This window comes from Molothrus aeneus, chromosome 7 (genome assembly GCF_037042795.1).
Source record: "Molothrus aeneus isolate 106 chromosome 7, BPBGC_Maene_1.0, whole genome shotgun sequence".
NCBI classification, from domain to species: domain Eukaryota; kingdom Metazoa; phylum Chordata; class Aves; order Passeriformes; family Icteridae; genus Molothrus; species Molothrus aeneus.
Window position 1 is genome coordinate 5,445,821 of NC_089652.1, and position 16,352 is coordinate 5,462,172.

General features: G+C 46.5%; 1 protein-coding gene across 13 annotated transcripts in view; it reads right to left on the reverse strand.

Annotated features, from left to right (window-relative positions):
• Nucleotides 1–16,352, reverse strand: part of UNC80 (unc-80 homolog, NALCN channel complex subunit) — a 126,446-nt gene that overhangs the window by 17,428 nt on the left and 92,666 nt on the right. For all 13 annotated transcript variants that reach the window (XM_066553631.1, XM_066553638.1, XM_066553629.1 and 10 more), the window contains 9 exons: nucleotides 16,245–16,280; nucleotides 15,710–15,928; nucleotides 12,474–12,674; nucleotides 9,819–9,942; nucleotides 7,045–7,170; nucleotides 5,077–5,200; nucleotides 4,141–4,347; nucleotides 2,492–2,676; nucleotides 1,101–1,266 (listed from right to left, as the gene is read on the reverse strand). In XM_066553631.1, coding sequence (XP_066409728.1) covers nucleotides 1,101–1,266; nucleotides 2,492–2,676; nucleotides 4,141–4,347; nucleotides 5,077–5,200; nucleotides 7,045–7,170; nucleotides 9,819–9,942; nucleotides 12,474–12,674; nucleotides 15,710–15,928; nucleotides 16,245–16,280 — 1,388 coding nt within the window. The remainder of the gene's footprint in view (nucleotides 1–1,100; nucleotides 1,267–2,491; nucleotides 2,677–4,140; nucleotides 4,348–5,076; nucleotides 5,201–7,044; nucleotides 7,171–9,818; nucleotides 9,943–12,473; nucleotides 12,675–15,709; nucleotides 15,929–16,244; nucleotides 16,281–16,352) is intronic.

The window sequence follows — 16,352 nt, forward strand, 5'->3', positions numbered from 1 at the left end:
GTGGCACTGGAGAGCAACAGCAAGCCAAGCGTTCCTGTCATATGGGGAACCTGGACTAATGGGGCAGGGGGACCTTCTCACCCTCTACAAGTTCCTGACAGGAGGGTGAGCCACAGGACAAGGGGAAATGTTCTGCAGGCTGCACCAGGAGATGCTCAGGCTGGACAGGAGGAATTTCTTCATGGAAAGGGTTGCTAAGCATTAGAATAGGCTGCACAGGGCGGTGGTGGAGTCACCACCCCTGGAGGTGTTCAGGAAATGACTGGACTTGGGACTTGGTGCCATGGTCTAGTTGACAAGGTGGTGATCAGGCAAAGGTTGAGCTTCATGGTCGCAGAGGTCTTTTCCAACCTTGATGATTCTGTGATACTGTGACAGGGGTGGCAGAGGTGATAAAACACTAGCAGCTGCCTTGCTCACCTCACCTTTCCAAAATCTCTGTTTTACTTATGCAGCCTGATTTTCACAACCCTGTATTTTACAGATCAGCTTCAACATTTAGAAACAAGGCAAATTATTGCCAAGGAAAAAAAGACTGAAGCATTTCCTTTTCAATTTGCTTTCCTAAGAAAAAAACACTTAAACCACTTGCCACGTATGAGCAGCAGCTGCCATCTTGTGGCAACAGGGGTGGCTGTCACTGGAGAAAAGTCTCCCCTTGTGCAGGAGAGAATTCTGAAGCACCACATCAGCTCAGGGATGCTGATCAGGATGTCACAGTAGAGGAAAATCAAAGAGACCAGGAGGAAGGAGGAGGAAGATCTGCTACTGCTGAACAGCCAGAGCTTTCTGCACAAGCAGCTTTGGCTTTACAGTGGCATGGAGGGACTCACTGCACTGGGGCTGCACAAGCCAGCTGAGACTGGAATGACAACTCAGATTTGGTGCAAAAATAGGTGCATTTCACAACTAACCTGGACTTCTGTTGGCTGTTCAGTGGCAAGGCTGAGCATAAGCTCCAGGGGCAGGCTGGCAGGGTGTGTGTGGATTGCCCCATTCCCGTTTTAGGCAGAGGCCAGGTCTGCCTCACAACTCCCTGCAGGGGCAAGCAGCTGTTCCAGCCCGGGCTGCTGGCCCTGAGCTGTGCCTGCTTTCCTTACCAGACCCGCTGTGCACGGCCTCCTTGAGGATCTTGAGCTCGTTGTTGAACTCGGCGATGAGGGAGCTCTTGCAGAGCGGGCGCGGGATGAAGCGCCGCTCCAGCTGGTCCGAGATGTGCTGCCGGGCACTCAGCTCCTCGTGGTTCTCAGCTGGCTGGGCCAGCAGCTGCAAAAGTGGGATCAGTTAGCACTGCAGGGAGATGCTGCCCAGGGAATTGGGACTAGTCTCCAGGCTAGCATGAGCCTGCAGCCAGCAGGCTTTGTGGGCAAGAGGTTTTGACTCCATCTGTGAGGTTTCCACCTGTCTTTCAGAGGAAATCTTATATTTGACTGAACAGAGATCAAAACCTCTGTGGCACAGGGTACATGGAGGGCTCCCTTATGCTAAGCTCTCAATCCTATCATGAAAAACTTTCTTCCTCCACGACAATTAAGTCAGTTCGAGAGACTAGGCTAAATAAAGTAGAGTACCATGTGCTAGTCTACCTGGCAAGGAGCTGTGATTAACTCAAACCCCAGATGCCTTGTCACAGACATGTTTTATGAAAAATCCTTCCCTTAGAATTTTTTCCCCTGAGAAGATAAGAGGCCTCAGGAACAAAATGTAAACAATGATTATCTGCTGCTGTGGAATGCAGCAGGTGGATCTGTGATTGGTCTCATGTGGTTGTTTCTAATCAATGGCCAATCACAGTCCAGCTGTGTCTCTCTCTGGTCAGACACAGGATTTTGTTACCATTCTTCTTCTGCTTTCCTTGCTAGCCTTCTGATGAAATCCTTTCTTCTATTTTTTTGTATAGTTTTAATGTCATATATATCATAAAATAATAAATCAAGCCTTCTGAAACATGGAGTCAACATTCTCATCTCTTCCCTGGTCCTGGGACCCCTGTGAACATCTCCACAATGCCTTAGCCTAGCAGCTGCCTCTTCACCCACAAAAGTCCTGTCAGAACCTTCATCCAAGGGATGGAAAGGGCAGTGGTCCTTCCTGGCTGTTAGCTGTATTGCCCAACTCTGTGCAGAAGAGAGATTACTCAAAGATTTCTGCCAACACCCTCCCAGGTTCAGCACATCCACACTCCTTCCAAGGGCTCTGAATGCCTTCATTGTAGAATTAAGTCCACATGCACTTTCTCCCTCCAGAGGAACTAAGACTAGCTGTACTCCATGGATCAGAGTTCCTGGATGACTGGCATACTCTGTAGTTTTGGCTAGGAAAAAGCTCTGTGATTTCATTTCAAAGGGTTCTTAGGCCTACTAACTTCTGAAAGGCCACTCACTCACTACATGGAGCTCTTCCAGCAGTGCTGTTCCTGTGTTCTCAGCTGGGGAATAAGGGCTAGCTTGCCTTCAGGGAGTGACACACCAGGAGCCAAAGCAACTGTTACCTTGCACTGGATGAAGGGCCGAAGGAGCACAAAGATAGGGATCCGTGTTCGCACGATAAAGTCGAGGAAATCCCACAGGGCCAGCCCTCCCACCTTGCGCAGCGCCATCTCTTTGACTTGCAGGCTCAGCCAGTACCACTGGCTGTCCAGTTGGCGTTCAAAGCAAACAAGGATCACCTTCAGGGCTACAGGGGAACACACACCAGCAAAGGGCAGTCAGAGATGTCACCAGTGTCCCTCACAAGCATTGGGGGCAGGACAGGGGGGCCACAGTGAGCACAAACCCACACGGGCACGTTTTGCCTGGACGTGCATGCCTGCACACCTCAAGAGTCACAAGTGGCTTCTCCATCACTCTCCAAACATGGCAGGGAAGGAGCAAGCAGCCTTCTAGTAGCAAAGGCCTCAGGATCAGGACTGACAGTCCCATTCAAGAGAAAACTTTCTACTTCATACCTAAATTCCTCTGTATTTCCTTGCTCTGGTGTTCTCTCTCCCTTCCCTGCAAAATTATTTTATCTTTTCAGAATATTTCAAAAGCAGCTTAGAGGAGGAAAACAGCCCTGGCTGATCAGACAACCTCAAAAACCTTGACCAAGCATATCCACACAAAGAGTGAGCACAATAATCTGCATATGATTTATAGGGTGATGACAAGAACCTTTCTAGCAGGGCAGCTGCATGAGTCACGGCCACACTGCAATTTAAATACAAATATGGTCCAGTAAGCCAAGGGCAGTAATTCACAAGAGCAAGAGCATGGCATTACAAATGGGGATGAACAGCAATCAAGTTCAAAACAATGCTCTGCAATTAAGTGGGCAGTGACACTTGGCTCACAGGAGAAACAAGGAATCTCCCCCATTCCATGCTCCCCTGGTCTGGTAAAAACAGCAAGGCCTGGGAATTGTTGGGGGGAAGTTGAGTACTCCATTTTTCTTAATGGGATGACCAAGACTTCTCAGCCATTACACATCTGTATCGTGGTTTGTTTGGGTGGGGGGCTAAATCAGTGGTGAACTGCCAATTTTTCATCAGATTTACTCCATTCCCCAGATACAGGTTAACAAAGACCCAAGAATAAATCTTCAGGGCATTCAGATAAATGCCCTCACAAAATCAGAAGCAGAGAACTGTTTCTGAAGGGGTGCTTTAGACTAAACTGTCCCTGTCTAGGCCTGACTGGTCTCAGTGATGCTGCATCTCCGATTTAATTATTTTTTCTGTCCTTTCACCTGTGGGTCAGATGTGAGATAACACAGTAGTACCTTGCAGCACCCTACAGCAAGCAGAGGGCACAATAAGGACGGTGTGTGGGGCCAGCAGCCAGACAGGCTCCATCACCACCTCTCACCCGAGATAGCCAAGGGCCAGGGGGGGCTGTGATGTTAGGGGCTGATGAGCAGCCTGACCTGCCTTTGTGGCTTCTGCTGTGCTCTGGCAGTATGAAAACTGAGCCAGTTCTACCTGTGCTGCTCCTCCTCCAGCTGCAGTGGAGGAGCAGATACTGCTCACGTTTCCATGTACTCCAGAGATAATCCCGACTCTAAAGAGGTCACTTACTCCTGCCTGAGATGGTTTTCTTTGGTGCTCTCTGCAGCCTCGAGCACTCTGTCCCTTCCCAGTGGTGAGCAGGAGCCCTCACTCACCCAGGTAGGCAGCCTGGCTGGTGGATTCTGCCAGCCCCTCCCGGCGCAGGTCCTTCCCCGCGTCCCCCGGCGTGGAGCAGTGGGCGGGGGAGCTCTCCAGCATGAAATTCTTGCTGCGGGAAGTGCTGATGATGCGAGGTGGCAGGAGGATATTGATCACAGTCTGGAGCAGCAGCAGGACCTCAGGCTGCTCCAGCCAGGGGCTGTCTGAGATGCATTGTGAGGGGAAAGAGAGAGAAAGGTCAGGCTACATCCCATCATAGACACTCAAAAGATCCAGACCCTGTTCAGCTCCAAAATGGGGCGCATCTCAAATGTCCCCTAAGCCAAAACTCCGTCCCCCACACCTTGTTATGCTGCTTCTCCTCCTGCAAGCAAAGGCAAAGTTTATTTTAGCACCAACACAAACACACACAAACACAGAGCTACACAGCACAAAGAAATGTCCCGTTCAGTGGTCTCATTTCCTTCTGGCATGCCCCTTTCCCTTTACTCTTTGCTTTCATTTAGGGATTTACCAGTGAAGACCCTCTAGAGGAGAAAGCAAGGAGCAGGACTTGTGCAAGACAAGTGGCATGGATTGGGCAAACTGTGATCCACGGGGGCACACAGTTTCTGTGACCTTTGCTCCCCTCTGTGACTTCTGCTAGAACAGATTTGTCTTGCCCTGCACTCCAGTTTCAAAAGCAGAGCACATCTGTGTAAGACCTGACACAAGAACCAAGGCACAGCTGAAATAAAGAGAAGAAATAATAACTAATCCCAATGGGGCTCTTTTCAGTCTCAGACCCAAAGGGCACTTAGCTGACATACTGCCAGTGACAGAAAACCAAATTAAAAAATAAAGATAAAAATAAAATACAGAGAGCAGGGAAAGTGCAAACATCAGTTGTCAGAAAAGGGGGACAAAAATTCTTTTTGTTAAATTAGTCAGACCTTTGCTTCCAGATCCTACTGTGAGCACAAATGGAATCAGTAGGTTTAAAAGCATTCCTTCCCTTCTTTCCTGATTGGTGAATGGGGAGACGACATGGCTTAGGGGAAAATCTTCTTTCAAAGCCTGTGCAGTAATAATAAAAAAGGATTAAACGATTTCATCACCAGATCACACACACAAGTCACTGCAGGGAGTGATGATCCCTGTTCACACAGCACCACACCAGACTGGATAACCTGATTGAATGAGATGCCCTCAGACCACTCAGTCAGGAGTAAAGGGAATTCACATGGAAACACAGGGATCACCTGCTCGTGCCATAGCCAAACATAAGAAGCCCACACTCCTAACTCCCAGTTCTCATTAACAGAATCAGATGTATCCCACAGGAGTCAGCTGAGTGTCAGTCCTGAGCTCTGCACTGCTGTGAGTGGTACCAGGATCTGACATAGGGAATAAAAAAGGAACAGAGGAAACTGCACAAATGACATTATCTAAATATTCTCCTGTCCAAACATGGAGGCTATTCACAAAACATATTTTCATTCTCCTCACTTTGTGCTGCCCTGTCATCCTCCCTAGACAAAGAATGAACTCCTGAAAAATAAACAAAATGCATGTTTTACTTCTTGACACACAGTCAAGCTGAAATTGAAAGGTCTTTCACCTTCTTTTAGAGGAGGTAATTCAGATGGCTGTCTCTAAAACCTTTGCTCATTTACAACATCCCAGTTGCTACAGACTTAGCTGTGAAATGCAACTGAACCTTGCAACTCCTCACACTTGCAGACCTAGTCTGAGAAATTCCAGGAGATGTTTTCTGATGGGGTGTGAAGTACTTCTGCTTTGTATTCTGCTGGAATACAACTGGGAATTATTACTCATGTTTTTCTTGACATGTTCAGTTTTCACTACATTTAAGCCCAAAAATGACTGAACAGGGAAAAGAGCATAATAAATGTTCCCCATAATTAAAAAAAAATATTAATTTGGTATCTATTTTGGTTTTTTTAGTAGCTAATACCTCACAGCAGGTGAAAGTAGCCTTTTGTTTTCATTTGTTTTGATTAAAGAACCATTACCTCAAAGCTGAAAGAAATCTGTTCTCCTTCTGTGTCAGTTTGTACCAAAAAGTCCTTTTGTACCTCATGCTCTGAAGGGACAGCTTTGTGTGTTGGTCCCTATAAGCCTTCCTTCCCAAGCCACGCTGCTGCTCAGAAATACCTGCCTAAGTATTCAACTGGATGCACCAATGCATATTTTAAAATGCAAGTTGGAGCTAGATAAGGAAATTTGTCACTTCTTTGGTCACCGTTCAGACTAATTTCATGCCAGTGGAGAAGGAAAGGGACACTGAGGCAGAAAGACTCTGTAAAAAGTTATAGTGCTGCTATTAGAAAGGAATAGTGGTGAAATTCTCCAAAAAGCCTGGAACTTTTTTTTTTTAATTCTGGCAACAAGGATACCATTGCGTCAGCAGCTGAAAAGCCAAGTTGCCCTGCTTTTTGTGCTGGCACACAGTGTGACCAGCTCAGCTAAGAGCAGAAGAGCACAAACTCCACTCTCAGTTACGCACATGGTCCCACAGGAAGACAGGAAGGGTTGCATGGATGTGACCCAAGCCAGGGCCTGTCCTCCTGTGGCAGAAGTCTAACTCCTTAGATCCTGCAGGGAATCCTGACCTGCTTATCAGAGCCTTACACAGCATCCATCAGCCAAACTCCCTGGACTTCAACGGCAGCGTTAAGCTGATGGATGCTTGCTGTGGGCTTGGCCCCAACAGATGAGTTCTGAGCTCAGTTCAAGCCTTCAGAAAGAAGGGAGAATTTACATGTCGCTTCTCGTTAATTTTTGATGCGCGTTCCACAGTTTTTGCCCAGCTTTTGCAGAAAGCAAACAGAGCACTGATGAGCTGGCGCCTCAACCAGAAGCTCTAGAGGCCTGGCCGTGGGCCAGGGCAGACACACCTGTATCTGCAATGCTACAAGCCGGACAACAGCTGTGCTGAAGGGCAGAGGTGGCGAGAGATAAGGGCTGAGATGAAGAAGGGGTAATCCGTCAGCCACACTGGAGGGTCCTACCACTCCCATCACCTGCAATACAAACAGAGCACATCACCACAGCTGGCTACTTACAGTTTCATCCATGCCATATCCTCCAACATCAGTGAAATGGAGGTGCCTTTCATTGAGCACTGAGCTGGGGTGGATCTAGCAGAACCAGCCCCCCCAGTGGTCCTTGCAGGAGCTGGGGCCAGTGAGGGGACGGTGTTCTAGCAGGGAAAGGGAGGGGGAAAGAGGGAAACCAGCATGGATGGGAGGAGTGCACAGGGAACCCGGTACATTTGTAAATGTACCCAGTACCAGCCCTGAATGACCAGCACTGGACTGGTGGAACAGCTAGAGTTGGAGGATATGTCATTTGACAACTGTAACAAATAAAAATCTGTCATCAAAGCAAAAAGTCTGCATTGAAAGAGGACATCTTTTCCCTTCCCTTGCTTGAAAAATAATGTCCTAAGTCTGACCCAAGCCAGGTTTTGTACAATGTTCAGATTCCTCTCAAGCACAGCCTGTTTTGGGGAACTCTAAGCATGATTCCTCTCAGCTGACTGTCTGAAGCAGAGTCACCTGCATGTGGCCTGGTTGTCTGGAGCTCCTTGAATATTCACCACAGGGAAACGGCACTTTTGGGGGAGAGTTATTTGTACTGCTTGTGATGTGTCCCTCAGGAGCAATTAAATCACAGGCCTGCATATGCCTGTTTCTCACCACGACCAGACACATCTAGATGACAGGAACAGGGAGAAGGTACCTGGCCACACCTAAGCTCATGGGAGATGAAAGCATGCTTCTTTTCCAAATTCAGCCTGGGGAAAAAGGCAGTAACCAGTTTTTTTGCCAGAAAACCAAAGGACAATTTAGAAGGGAAAGAGTCAGAGCTCCTTCTTTACATGACTATGGATTATCATTGAGATATTTCCCCACCTTCCTGGCTGATTGGTTTTTGGGCTTCGTGGTCTACACATGATACACACCATGCAGTCAGTGCTCCCACAGCTCCCAGTGCAATAAGGTAAAATACTTGTAGCAGTAAGTATGATGTGTTCCTGGTAGCTCTCCCTGGTGTTCCCAGCCAGCAGAACATAAGCACAATGACTGCACTTCAGCGCTGCAGAGCTTTCTGCTATTTTTAGAGCACTGGCTAATTCTTATTGTGGGCCCCTTGGAGAGCTTGCTGGGGTGATTCAATCTGCCATGCCTGCTTGACAAACTGCAAGGCCATTCCAAACTCCTGCTTGAGCTAGCTGTCTAGCAAACTCCCCATGTAACAGCTCTTAAGCAATCTGAGGACCCAGGTTTGCATTATGGACTCTGACAGGTTGGAGCTTCCCTGCCCTTGCAGCAATGAGTGCTGAATTGACTTGAAGGACAGGAACCTGGCAAAACCTACATTGCATTTTAGCTAGTGATCAGTTTTTAAAGGCCCTCAGAGCACTGGTGAATCCTGAAATGTTTTTGGTAAGCTGCGAGATAAGTTTATAACATTTGTGCTCTAAGGAGAAAATGTTATAAAACCCAATAACAGTGAAATTCTAGTGCAGCCTTTCCCCCTTAATTAATATTTTTGCACATGGAATGAAAGCCTGCTTGTTTGCCCAAGTGGCTGGAGCTACATGGATATCCAAGTGGGGGCTTGCCCCCAGTGTAACAGCTGCAGAAACACTGTGGTCTGACCAGGCAAACTCTGTCCATATCACTTGTCTGTTGCAACACTTTAGGTGTCACTGTCATATTTTCTGAAAAATCACTTCGCCAGGATTTCTTCTCCTGGGAAGTTGAGAAGCCTCAGAGAAAAATGTAAATAATAACCATCTGATTCGCTTCTCCTGTGTTTGGCTGCTTTGGAATGTGGTCTGGACATTGTTTACCAACAGGTGCATGTTTGATTGGTTTCATCTGAATTGTTTTTACTTAATGACCAATCACCATCAGCTGTGTCAGACTCTGAAGAGTCAGTCACGAGTTGTTCATTATCATTCTTGTTAAGCCTTCTGTCTGTATCCTTTCTCTTTCTTTAGTATAGTTTTAGTATAGTATCATATCATATCACATCATAATAAATCAGCCTTCTGAGGACATGGACTCAGATTCTCATCTCTCACCTCATCCTGGGGACCTCACAAACACCACACTTAGGGGCATAAACTTTCCTAAGAGAGGGATCTGAATATTGTACAGTGCAAACCTGTACTAGATCAAGCCAGGGACATTACAAATAGTGGAGTCAATTCACCTTGCAAACCCTTCTGACTACGCAGCACCCGCTGGCCTCTGACAGAGCCACCAGGGCCCTCCCCACTGGGGACGGTAGGTATCCCCAGTGCCCCCCTCTCCCCACTCTACCAGGTGTGTGCAGTCTCCACCACCCCACTCTCCAACTTGCAGCCCTCAGCTCTCAGCTCAGTCTGGCAAAGGTGGATCTTCAAAGTGGTGCGTGGGAAGGGATGGAAAAGAAATCGCTCGACCGCTGCTGTCGGTCACGGTATCTCCCCATGCACCACTTCAAAAATGAACCTTCCTTTCTCTGGTGTCACCTGCAGAGTCCCCTCATGAGGGGTAAAGGGGACAGGCAAAATGACAGGAATGGGAATAAACTGTCATCTTCAGTCCAGAGAAACCAACAGCAGGGGGAAGGAAGGTTTAGCAAAGGTTCATGGGGTTGCCACTCGGCTACTCACCAGATTGACACAGACATTGATCAGAGACCTAAGGTGAGGCAGGAAGGATATGATAGGCTGCCTCTGAAGTGTCAAACAAACCCCTTCAATCAAACTGCTGGCAGGCTCCCACTCAACCTGGCGCCTGCAATACAACAGTAGGTGCCATTAGCCGCGGGCTCCTGCCCCCCACCAGACGCCCAGACACGGCGACCGACACACAGTGACAGACGTGTCACACAGCCACGATGGGTGTCCGGGAGCAGCACGGAGTGCCCGCAGGGAGAGCGCTGGTCCGGGAGGGCACAGAGGCACAGAGCAGAGACGAGAGACGCGGCACAGCGGCCTGGGGCTGCCCACACACATCCCTCCCCTCATGGCGGGAGCTGCTCTCACTCCCTGGTGCTTCCTTGTCACTGAGGAGGGAGGCCACACAGCGGTGTGCCTGTGTGGGGAAAGGCATAGAGCAGAGACCAGAGTCGCTGCACAGCGGGCTGGGGCTGCCCACACGCACCCCTCCCGTCACGGCAGGAGCGGGGCGGGAGCTGCAGTTCACTCCCTGATGCTTCCCTGCCACTGAGGGAGGCCACACAGCGGCCTCAGGTGTGCCTGTGTGGGGAAAGGCACAGAGCACAGCGCAGAGACGAGAGACTCGGCACAGCGGGCTGGGGCTGCCTTCACTCAGCCCTCCCCTCGCGGCAGGAGCTGCTCTCACTCCCTGGTGCTTCCCTGCCGCTGAAGAGGGAGGGCACACAGTGCTGTGCCTGTGTGGGGAAAGGTCTGCTGTGCCGACACCATGCACTCCATCTCGTGTGCCTTGTGGGTGTTCCCGCTGGCATGAACAAACCCCATCAGCCTGAGTGCCCTCAGTGGGAACCTCTGCAGCTCCTCTGGCTGCTCCTCAGTGTCACTCCCAAACACACTGCCCTAAATGTAAATTGGCCCAGGTGTATAATCTTCATCTCCACCTCCTGAAGCACCCAAGTCCTTCATTCCAGGATCCTTTCTTCCCGACACTTTGCTTTCTTCACCAAAACAAAATTTAGGGATTACTCCAGATGCTGAAAGGATTTCCCTTCCTAATCATAAGCATAGGTAACATCAAAGTGGTTCACCCCCTTCATCTCAGGGCCTGACTGCAGGCATTGTAGTTCACAAGCCAGCAGCTGACTGCATTTACTGGCACACAAAGACAAAAGGCTGGCACAGCTTGCTAGCTCAAGCCTTAAACAGTACCCAAGTTAAGCTCTTCAGGTAACTTCTCAGAGCCACATGGGGAATCAAGTGTTCGCTATGCAAGCTCTTCTCCAGACCAACATAAATCTCACCTTTGGGCATCCACTGTCACTAAATCCCCAGAGCAGAGGTTTGTTCTGGTTCTTACACACCCACTGCTCCAGCAGGCACTGGGTTTGGAGTGGGATGCCCACAGGAGGCAGTGTGTAAGATTCTGATCCCTGAGTACCCCAAGGGATGGCTCCTGGGCTCCTGCACCCAGACCCATCCCAAAGAGACTGCTTGACTCAGTGATGCTCAAATCTAGTAGCTGCATTTGGTCCAGTGGCTTTGCTGTCCTTTTGTGGACAAAAGAGTAATTTAAGCCAAGCATAGGTACAGCCATAGAGAGAGAGAATATGAAAGGAATTTTAATTTACGGATGTCCATTCAGCTTACATGAGGAAGAAAGATCTTCAGGAACAGAAAGCCCTATGTGCCTTTGAAGCAGAAGAAAGTACGAGCAGGGAGAGAAGAAATGAATGAGAAACAGGCAAGACATGGCAAAGAATCAAACCAACAGGACAGAGAAACACCAAAATTTCTGCCTCTGAATTCTCTAGAAGGGTGGAGTTTTTTGAAGCAAGTTAGCCAAAGAAAAGGACAGTGATGCCAGAAAGAAGATATCATCTCCCTATTATTGTTCCTTCTTTAATTCCTACTGGGACATAATTCTGATGTTCTCTAACATGATTTGGCTTCTCAGCTGAGACTGCCAATGAAGTACCATTCAAGCAGTTGAGGACATGAGGGTGCCATGAGGGTGACCAAGACCAATGCCTCTTTTTACTCAGATCACTGGAAAATTCACAATTCTGAGTGATTTTATACCACCCAGACTGGATTTGTACCACTGCCTCCAATCAGGGATGCTCCACAGTCAATATTTCTTGAAATTTCCAGAGCCTGTACATTCCATAATGCCACTGTGTGATCTACCAGGCTTCCACTAGGCATGGACCTGAAGCAGCTGATGCAGATCTTTGCCTTTTACTAGGGAGCAATCAGAATCTACTGCATAGCTTCTGACTATTTTTGTCTTTACAGAGGACATAACAGTATTGCCATGCTAGAAATACTCTTACTACTGTCTAACTTTAAAAAACTCACAGCAGAAGTTAATTAAAAGGGCAATGAGATGGAAAAAAAATTTGAAGACTTCTTTTTGGGAAATAAAAATGACATTTCTGGAAGTTCTCTCTTTAGCTCTTAATAACCACACTGCTACCAGAAGACACAACAAAAACATCAACATAAACACACTTACAGAGATAAAAACACCTGTAATTTTCTGGTGTGTTGTAAAGACTCACTGCAACACAACAGCAGATGACGTACCCACACTTCAAGGCTTGCAACATCAGAAACGGACCCCAGAGGGTTTCCAGACCACCTGCTCACCTCAGAGTAGGCATCTTGTGAATTTTATTGAACATACGATCCAATCTCTTTAGGATGAGGATCAGGGCAGGTCTCACCGCCTCGGCTGTCCAGTCGGTGATGGGCAGCATCTCCATGATGTAGCGCCGGAGCCCGCGGCTCTCCATGGTCTGCGTGTCGTAAGGAGCCAGCTTCAGCAGGGAGTGGGCGATTTCTGCCAGCCTGAAACCACAGGGAATCGGGAGGAAAGTAAATACAACCTGCATTCCTGTGCCCACTCTTTGGCTTCTTTTCTGCCAAGGTCAGGATTCAATAGCAAGATGGTATTTCTCGTTGGGACTCAGATGTTCATCAGTTCTTATCTATGTTACAATCTTACAAGCCATGAGTTCTACAGCACTTCTCTCTTACAAAGTAAAAATGGAGCCCCATCTCTTCCTCTACAAGGCCTTTTAAGGATAAACTGTCCAATTAAGAACTGACACCTAAATTATTTTTACTTTTAACCCAATAACCAACCACCCATGCCTGCAATGCTGATTTTTTTTTATCCAGTTACACAATACTTCCCAAACCCAGAAAGAAGGTGAAGAAGAAGGTGAAAAAGAAGGTGAAGAAGAAGGTGAAAAAGAAGGTGAAGAAGAAGGTGAAAAAGAAGGTGAAGAAGAAGGACCAACCACTCTAAAACCTTCATCTTGCTTTAAATATATTACTATATTCTAAAACCTTAAACTCTTACATTTTCCACCATGTGCTATTACAAACTTCTATTTAAACTCCACACCCACAATCCCAGTTCTATAATTCAATTTTGGAAGCCTTCTCCACGGCCTCAGGTCAAATGCAGGGTTCTTTTGGGGGTCAGTGTCTGTCAGCACAGAAAGTGCTGACAAAATTCTCAGCATCCAGGATTCCAACATTTCTACACACGTGCTAATGAACTAGCATATAAATATTCATGATCCTAGTGAAAAAAAAATGGTGCAAAAGTCAAACGTGCTGCTATTTATACTCTTAAATCTGATACCACAGTTCTGGTCTGTTTTGCTGGAATCACTGTTTATATTTATGAACATATGAATGGTCTAAATATTACATTGACATTAAATGCACCAAGGGAACATCAGGAATCACAGATTTGGGTGGCTAAAACCAGAGTACCTGTGCTGGCAGTAAGACGACAAAATTGAAAATACCTGTGAAATATAGACCTGACACCACCTGTTTGTCAGCTAATGAGTGATTTGGTTTTGTTCTGTGCTTGTTTTCAGCATTACCACTTTAGGAGATATCACCGTGCCATTTTCAGGTGTCAAGTTTTAAAAATAAAGCGTCCACAGGTTTACACAACATGTCCTTTGTAGGATTGCTCCCTGCAGTTTTTATTTGTTTCTCCTAACACCTCTACAGATTGTGTTGCTGTTGCTTTTTCCACTATCCCAGATGGCCTTGCCAATGGCATTTTTTTGTAAAATATCATGGCAGCATTTGACTTACACTTGCAGTTTGACAAAAATCGACTGAAATACTTGGATATTTGTGGTAAGCAAAGACCAAAAATAAACCATGAAACATCAACAGACTTTGTATTGGATGATTACAGTACAATCCTATCCATATTGTGGGGGCTTTTTCTGAAATGCATCCAACTAATGGAACATATTTCTATTCTCTTTATAATCTGCCTAGTAATATCAAGGGCAACAAGTTCCTCAGATTAACCAAAACTGGTAGAAAATTGGTGTTTTATCCAGTATTTCTTTATTATTCCTTTTTTTAAACTGCTTTGTCCTACTATGAAGTAGGTCTGCTTTCTCAAGTGCTGTGAAATTTAAATTATCATATAATTAAGCTTCTTGCCAGCAATACAGTATCAGTTCCATGCAATGATATATAAAAACTTCCTTATGCATTATAAAATATGAGATCCATTTCATCCAACTTGAAACATCAATCTCAATTAATCTGCCAGCTCCTTCCTAGCAGAAATAAGCAACCTGGGGAATTTTTATCTTCCTGAAATACTGGGATAAACAGTTGGATGCACATCTTTCTTCTTTCCACTGGGTGAAAAAAAGATCTTTATGACTTTTGCAGACTAAATATTTTATTTTTTAAATTATTAAAATTGGGTAAATTCTGTCTGAAGTGGCTAGCATATTATTCTGTTTTCTGAAGCCTCTGAAATGGCACCTGTCAGCCTCCCAAGACCATGAGTGAGTGTCCCATCACATCCTGTTCAATCTGCTCTCCATGAAGAACTGTGTTTGTCCTACAGTGGTTAAATCCTGTCAGTCATGTCACTGATACTTATGAATTTATATAAAGATGGAAATATGTTGCTTTTATTTAGAGATAACTGTGATTAAGCATTTTAGGTCACAACCCTGACAAAGCAGCTATTTCCAGCACTTTCCAGGAGACTTAAAGGAATCAGAGCACAACGCATTATCTGCTGTAAATCAATGTCAGCTTTACTGCTGTAACCTCTGACCATGAGAGTCAGAGGTTTTCTCTCTTGAAAAGAGAAAAGTATTTGCCAGCTGCTAGTGTAAATGAAAAAGTGACAAAACAATCAGATCTATTCCCCCTTGTCCCAGTTATTGCTTCCCAGCAGCAATTTATGTTATTTTGTGTTTACCATGAACAGCAAACTCAGAGAATCAGGCCCAAAGTGCTAGGAGGCCCTACCCCCAACATCTTCCAGGTCAGCACCATGTGAAACCATTTGCAGTGAGCATCCAACCCCTGAGCTGGACTCAGTGCAGCACTTCAGGAAAAGACTTGTGCATCTGCTGCATCACATGCTGAGGTGCTGGGCCTGTAAATGCCCTCTGTCCCATCCTCCCCTGCATTTCAGGCACTTAGAAAGTGGCTGTTGTGCTTTTCTTGCTTGTGAGCTGCTGGCTCCAATGCGCAGTGCCACTGGAGAGGATAAATGTTGTATTCAACCAGGTGGGCAGCTTCCCCAGCCCTTGCCCTGCGGAGACAGACTTATCTTGTCCTGATACATCAGAGGGAGCTGTTTCAGATGAGGGTCAGAATGAGACCAGAGGAAAGCTCAAGAAACTTTCTTTATACACAAGCAGCATCAGTACAATCTGAGGAACATCCACAACAGCTTCTGCGTGTTTCAGACAAAAACATGCAACTACACAACAAAAAAGCGATTCCATCTGTTACTATGAAAAAGAAAGAGCTAAAAGAAAGGAATCCCCCTGAGATGAACAAGTAAAAGCAGAATGCCTGTGGAATACCTCATGTGGGACTTCACATCCAGCAGCTCCAGAGAAGTCACCCGGGGCTCACCAGCCAGATTCTGCAAAATCTTCAGCCTCGGACCGCAGTGCTTGTAGAACTCTGTGCAGATATTCAGCAACGACTCCCGGGGTCTCCTGAACTCCTCCCTGGCAATTCTTTCATCCAGCTCCTCTCGGGGAAGACCCTGGCCCTCCTCCATTAAGTGAAGGTTCTCCCTGGAGGATACAAAGTAAGACACAGTAGAGACTGTTATATGCTGTGGATCATCAGGGATAGATTACAACAACCTCTCCATCTTCTTTTTGTAACAGATGCTTTCCTCTGCAATTGAAAGAAAGGTAGTTGCATCTGCAATTGAAAAACAAAAAAAAAGGGAAGTTATAATCTTCCAAGTCTTGCTAAAAATGTAAATATTTTCTGTATCAACTATCTTTTGATACCTTCCCTGACAAAAGGCTGTCTGTCACAGCAACCGTGTGTGGGAACGTTTCATCACACATCAGGGGAGACTGGGATAAAATTTTACTGTACCTGATAAAGTGTAGTTTGGCTCCCTGTTCTGGGTACCTGGGAAAACAGAAACAGTGAGGTTGCAAACAGCTACTTAGTAGTGCCTAAATTTGCCTTTCTAGAAGAAAG